This window comes from Branchiostoma floridae, chromosome 6 (genome assembly GCF_000003815.2).
Source record: "Branchiostoma floridae strain S238N-H82 chromosome 6, Bfl_VNyyK, whole genome shotgun sequence".
Classification (NCBI taxonomy): domain Eukaryota; kingdom Metazoa; phylum Chordata; class Leptocardii; order Amphioxiformes; family Branchiostomatidae; genus Branchiostoma; species Branchiostoma floridae.
In genome coordinates, this window is record NC_049984.1 from 8275161 (window position 1) to 8282403 (window position 7243).

Consider the following 7243-nt stretch of genomic DNA (forward strand, 5'->3'; position numbering starts at 1 on the left):
TGGGCAGTCAGACCCATGGTGTAGGACTGCACCCGTGGTATGCATTCCTGTGACCCAGAGGAACAATACACGTAAATATGTGCCTATATGGTAGGGGTCAAAGATGACACAATTTTGCACTGGAAAAAGATTAACACATTGTATGGTTAATGTTGAAATCAACATTTTTTATTTTAAGTCCTCTCAAAAGCATGGATCTTGAAGTTAACGCTGATATTCTGTTAACTGTTTATTCATGTTTCTGTCATTATTGAACATCACAGGATAGTTTGTCAAATTCTTTGTGTACGGGTCACGACCTAAAGGTCTGTACTGGTAGATTGTACCTGTACCTGATGTTATGTTGAAGCATCTCTAGACTAAAGTAAGAACAATGGATGTGCTTACCTGAATGAGATGATATCAAAACTGCCCGTGTGAAGCCGAGCCATCAGCAGGGCCAGGTCGTTGGCCTCGGAACCAGAGTTGGTGAAATAGCAAACCTGCAGGGAGAAGTATCACAATGAAAGTCTCCGCCACTGAGGTATTGCCAAAAACATAACATCTATAGGACCATAGAGCCCTGAAAAATGAAATGATTTTTTTAAGGTGACAAAGAATGAACAGATAGAAAGAAAATAATTTGATACATACCAGGGAAAAGTGGCAACTTTGAAAAGAAAAAAAGAAGAAGGGGACAAAGGTTTAACCACAAAAATGGATAACAAAGTGGAAATAGAATACAATACAAAAGACTGAATACAGCAAAGAAGGGGCATGGCTCAAACTAATAACCCACATTTAATTTCAAACAACTTTCAACTTGAAATATGTATCTCTGTATCTGCATCTGCAAACAGGTTTACTTAGCATTTTAGTGTGATTTATTCTGGGGAAAATTATAAGCAGGCAACATAGTTTATACGGGTGCACATTATAAGTTTTTATTGAGCACCATTTATGTCAGGAAGTTTTATATTCCTTATACTATTTACAGTATTGTTGTTAAGGTTAAACTGTGGGGGTGATGTTTTTGTAGCAATTTGGCAGAATTCCAAGAGTGTGCATGCCTTCAGTAGCAACTGGGTGGTAATGAAGCGCCGACTAGTAATCCGTGACAGTACTGCAGTCTTAGAACTTTATATGGTATACCAGAAACAAGATGGGAAGGAGGTTGTCAGAAACCCAAGATGGCACGGAGTCTAAAATTGGCTTCACTATCGATTTAGATGGCAGATCCACTGTAAATGCCATTAAAAGTTTGCAGTGATTTTATTTTGGGTCAGGAGAAATACAGTGTTTGCTGTGGCAAGTTCCCAATAGCACTATAGTCACATAATGACAACACACAGATTTTGTGTTGAGTGGTCACTGCAAAAATTCCAAGAATTACAGTATACAATGTACAACAGAATTTTACCTTGAGATCACCAGGTAAGTAAGATGTGAGTTTCTCTGCATACTCATGGATGGGAGGGTGCATGTAGACATTGGTGGTGTGCCATAGCAAGTCCAACTGTTCCTTAGCTGCCTCCTTTACTTTCCTATTGACATAGACCAGGTGCCAAAAAAATCAAAAGAACTCAGTCTTACTATTGGTTACACAAATTCTAACTGAGTTTCAGTAACGATTAAAACAAACACACAATGTATTGTAGAATCTGAATGATCAGGATACTGTTTGTTGGCATTTTTCTACATCACACCTTCAATCTACCTCTTAGTTATACAAAGTGATATTTGCAGAGTATGATCATGACTTTGTAATGTTGTGAGAACGTCTTAAAAAATTTGCACTTCCCACTGCCACTTGAGTTGTTTCAGTCATACAGGTATTAGGAGTTTTTGGAAAGCTAGGGATTGTGTGCTGCTTAACTTCGCAAAAAATGATCCCTCAGATTACACAGTTCTATTACATTCCAGAAAATTGTATGCAGTATCATTTATTTTGGTCTTTATACTCACGGATGACAGTGCCCAACACTGACAGTCACGATGCCAGCGAACAGGTCCAGATACCGCTGCCCATGTACGTCCCATAACCACTGCATGTGGCCCTGGTACACCATCACAGGCTTCTTGTAGTACGTCAGCAGGGCGGGCGTCAGCTTAGTCTTCCTGCGGTGCATGGCATCTTCATATGAAATACCCTGCAAAATAAACAAACAAACAATCAGTCAAATGAATAAACTACTTACAAATAACACAATAAAAGATGGTTACTGGTGATTTTGCTATGCCAGGGCCGTTACGAAGTTAATGTAGATAAGATGGTATTTACTAAGTATGAGTCAGCAAGCAGGCAAACAAAACTGTACATCTTAGAATAAGTTAGATCCGCCGTCAAGCGACCAGCTTGTTTACGTCCGGGGCATTCTTTATACTTATGGAATTGTAATTTGCAAATTATCAATATGTGTAAATTGATCCTTTGCTTTGTGCCTAATTTTTGGACATCACAAAGTGACCCCCCCCCTCATGCAGAATGGCATAGTCAAGAGCCAATGAGCCAGAACCAGCCCAGACCAGTTCTACAAGAGGCCTACTAGTACATGACCCAGGTATGACCCCTGTGGATGACCCAGATACAGTATACTAGTATGCCCATATGCAGATTGATCATTGAATAATAAAGTTTTATACAAATTAGTCAGACTAACCTTGTACGGTGATGGCTGGAAGTCACATGGGGGCATCTCTGGAAGGGTACTTACAACACGGACACCTGTCAATCATAGGAATTGTACACCTTAGATATAACTTTAATGTACATTCGTACAAGTTTTATGAAAAACTCAAAGACACTTAGTATTAAATTATAGACTTTTTACCAGTCCCAAGGCCCAATGCAGTGATTGGCCAGTTTACATAAAAAAAGTGACACTTTTAATACAGTCACTGTTTTTCATGAGATGTGTAACGTTACATTTTGCTAGCCTCCATAGCAGGCTCTCTATGGGCTTTTTGCAACTTGCTTCTGCACACATGAAACACCAAGGAGGTTAAAAAACACCAGATATATGAAATTCCAAATGCAAACTAGTATGCTTAAAAGAGATTGTGTTAAATGTCATTCACATGAACTGGTCAAGATTTTGTCCTCGAGAAAATTTTCAATTTGGGGGCCATGAACCAAGGAGCTTTTATCAGGAGCTCCTTGCATGAACCAATGGATAAAGCCCTGGTGCGCTGGCGGGCGCACATCTGGAGATAGGGGACCACAAGCTACACATTAAAGGTTACCGTTACTTTGCTTGATGTATTACTTAACCACTTTTAAAGGTACAGTACCAGTAACCTCACCTCTAGCATAAGTTCCCGCCCCTTTCAGGGCAGATCTTGCCAGCAGAGAGAGTCTTGGAAGCATCTTGGAACTGTGGAATTTTGGAAGACCTGGCAGAATTGTCCGGGGCCCTGAGGGGTGTTATCGTAAAATCAAGTCCTAAAACGCTCTCTAAACTTCCACTGGACCGCAGGATTAGCGATTTTCCTTCCGTCCTGGGTAAACTGAACGCTAAGGAAAGTATACGAGGCCTAAGCTGGACTTCGGCCAATTGTTGTTTATTGACCCCAACTGACCTGGATGACAGCCGATCTGATAAAAATGGAACAAACCATTCAGCCCCAGGGGAAAATAGGGGGTATGGCAAAAAATCTATAATTGAAGGCCATTGAACAAAGTGAGATTTATGGTAATAGCCTCTTTTCTTTAACTTGAAGATCTTAACTTGGATGCTAACGTTAGACTGGCTGTCGCTTCATTGTGTTATTGTGTTATTGGGTGGGCCGACTACTCCGCCAGGGGCATAGGCGGGGCTGAATCGCAAGGGTCTGGAGTACGTCTGGAGCGAGCTGCCATTCGGCGCCACTCAGGTGACCTCAATACGACAGTAATTGCCCCAGGTGCGGCCAAGGTACTGTAGGTTTTGAACCACGTACCGTACCCATCGCACGTGTGGTGGGTTCTTAACGTGCCTGGGGTATGGCTATCCCCAGACACTGGACCTCCATTTAACGTCCTATCCGAGGGACGGTCCTAGCCGAAGCTAGGTACTCATTTTCACCTGAGTAAAGTGAGGAAAGTCGTGTAAAGTGCCTTTCCCAAGGACACAAGATCGGTAACACGGCAGTCGGATTCGAACCCGCAACCTCTCGGTCACGGGGCGAACACGGTCCCACTGCGCTACGCGGTCCCACCAAGTCACATGGAAGTGTTGACGTCGCAATGTTGCGACCATTCTTGTACTCAGTAACTAGCTTTTGTTTCAACGCACTTTTTGTGTAGGAGTAAATCTATTTCCGTTTTGTACTTTTTGCGTAGGAGTGACTAATGTATTATGAGCAAAAAGACGGGAAAAAGACCACAGAGAGCCTGCTATTTAGGCTATGTCGTAGCCTCTGAGATGCAATAGATTTGTTCGGATATTTTTTTGACTTTGAGATACAACCTGAGAAACATTCAATGATTGTGCACCTCCCACACAAAAATTGGTAAACAATTCCAGACATATTCTTGTCATCTCTCATAGAATTTGGAAGGACCTGAGATGTATAGACATTACAACATAGATTGTCATATAGATGCTAAATATCTACGGAAAAGTATCGCAATTGAGTGGAAATTTAAATGTGTTTGTATTTATTTCAATGATTACAGAACATGTCAATGAAATATTTTGTTACCGATGAATTGCGTAAGTCTCTTTTGTTTCGATCAAAAATTTTGATTTAATCACTGATACCTGAGGAATTACATACTGAGAAATAAAGTGTTCTCCAACTCAGTTTGTCATTGTCAGCTTTGTTTCCCCATGGTGTGTGACCTTGGTTGTGCAGGACTTCCATTTTCTTACCCGAAATGTGAACATGCTATGGTGTTGATTTTTTGGTGGTAGTAACGTTAGATAGCTAATGGTAAGGAAGAACTGAAGTGGTGAAGGTTTAGGGCCCCTTAGCCAGCAGCTTTCTCATGATAAAACTGCAGGGACTTGTGTAGCTTTCCAACAAGAACGTTAGCATATTTCACGGTCATCACCAAGCGTATCAAGTTAATAATAACGTTAAAACGTTATATCTTCCACAAGCACTGGCAGCAAAACCTTGCTCCCGAGTGATTTAATACGCAACGCTGAAACCGGACATTGCGTATTCCGGTCGTCAGACAACCAATGATAAACGTTTAATATACTGTTTGATCGATGAACGACTGGCGGGAAGCACGTGTTTATCGGCATGTGCAGAGGTGATCTCTTGTATCATATGACCGAGTAACGTTCTACTCATCGCTCACGCGGAATTTCTCATGGGCCAACAAAAGGTCAAAGGCTTTTATATGAAAAGCAGCTAGGTCGTAGAGTGGATTTTCGGCCAGAGTTTGCGAGCTAAGACGTTAAATTCCAAAGTTCCTCGCGAAATTTATAGATGTAGTTATTATCAGTTTGATAGCCGTGAATAATCCACTTGCATCGCTACGGGAGCCGTTTGGAACGAAATCCTTGGAGGCAGTTCAGTTTAAATACCAACTATGGGACTGGGGCACTGGGGTTTTATAACGTTATGTGTGAAAACGTTTTGCGCGTGAAAAGCTGATTCTCTCTTGCTGTTCATGTTATGAACTAAATGAAGTTCAAGACATGACACGAAACAGAAATAAGGAAATAACATGTTTAATCATCACATTGTTGCATTCTAGAGAACAAAACCTCGTTCTGTCAATTTTTCATTGATTTTTAGTTATTTTATAATGTAAAGCTTTCACGCGCACAATAGTTTTAAAGTTGCGCGTGAAAGAATATATTGTTGATAAAATTCAAAATTAAGCTTACATAATGATAATGAATGTTGTTGCGATATAAAAGAAACAATGCACTTTTCCAAGTATTTCTGACAAATTTATGTATCATTCAAATATTCAAGTTTTACGAGCTAAAAACTTTGAAAGGGTTTTTGCGCGTGAAATATGCAAATTAACCAATTAAAAAGACTTATAAGTGACAAATGGAAAATCACGTCACAGAGTCACATTCTTCCGACGCCTAAGAACATTGTACTTCACATTTATTACATACAAATGTTACATGTATTTCGGGAATATTTTTTTTCGAGCTCAATTTTTCACGTGCAAAGTTTTCGCGCGCAGAAAACACCTTCGACGTCGACACCCCTGTACGGTGAATGGACTATGCCAATCGAGTCAGCTGACCAACATGGCAGAAGGTAGTAGTGGGGAGGGCGATCCTCCACCATCTGAAGAGGAAAATCCGTTTTCTTTCCGAAAGTTTGTGGGAAAACCAGGCAGCAAGGGTCAGGAGCAAAAATCAGCAAAGGCAGAGAAGCCTACAGGTCAGGAAAAGGACGATTTGTTGGATATTTTTGCCGGTCCGGTGGAAGTGAAACCGAGAGAGCAGTTGAAAGTCCAGATGGAGGAGGAAGACGCCCCCACTTGCTTATACACTATATCCACTTGCACTATATCGATCCATGATTCATTTGCCTGTTGTATGAAGCCTTATAATTAGGCCTCAGACAAGAAATGAATTAGACTGTACTGTGTACATTGGCTTTAATGAGAAAACAACAACGTTTATCATTATGGCTGAATATCGAAGAATGCTTGTTCTTTATGGAATAACAATGTCCCTCCAATCAAACAGATAAAATCTGAAAGAGACCCTTTTGCTGCCCTTGCCTGACCTCAGCTCACAGGACCAAAGAGCGCACATGCCCGACCTATCTCTCGGATGCCGAAATTTCCCTGTTTTTTTATTGTTAGTCATAGACATGAAATGATAACACTTATTCTGTTTTCTCTAGAAGGAAAAGCCAAGTCAAAAAAGGACAAGAACCCATTTTCCTTCAAGGAATTCCTGAGAGAGTCGGCAACAAAAAGTACCAAGGCAAAATCATCACCTCACAGGAAAACCCCACCTGAACAACGTGTTCTACCACCCGTATCACCTCCAGAAGTAAGTCGAGCATGTTGAACTAGCTGAGTTAGTATTATTAACTAGCATCATTAACTTGCTTTATGATACTGCCTACCACCTAACGTCACCTCCTTAGAAAAGGTATGCACGCAGACTCTCTTGTATAAGTAGTAATGCATTCTTTGATAATGAATTTTTTACTTATTATTGAACAATAGAGCACATATATCTATAATGTCAGTGATTTTTAAAATTGAACAACAGTTTTTTTTTATAGGAAGGTTCATCTGTGATTGTAATCAACATGGTCATTTCTCCTTGAGAAGGCTCAGAGGATT

The 7243-nt window shown here is 40.6% G+C and overlaps 1 protein-coding gene across 1 annotated transcript in view; it reads right to left on the minus strand.

Annotated features, from left to right (window-relative positions):
• LOC118417587 (alanine--glyoxylate aminotransferase 2, mitochondrial-like) overlaps positions 1-3630 on the minus strand; it is a 10632-nt gene extending 7002 nt beyond the window's left edge. The window contains exons 1-6 of the mRNA XM_035823182.1: positions 3283-3630; positions 2640-2704; positions 1945-2129; positions 1400-1523; positions 388-482; positions 14-47 (exon numbers count right to left, since the gene is read on the minus strand). Of these exons, the coding sequence (XP_035679075.1) occupies positions 14-47; positions 388-482; positions 1400-1523; positions 1945-2129; positions 2640-2704; positions 3283-3346 (567 nt within the window). The 5' untranslated portion in view covers positions 3347-3630. The remainder of the gene's footprint in view (positions 1-13; positions 48-387; positions 483-1399; positions 1524-1944; positions 2130-2639; positions 2705-3282) is intronic.
• Between the last annotated feature and the right edge of the window lie 3613 nt (positions 3631-7243).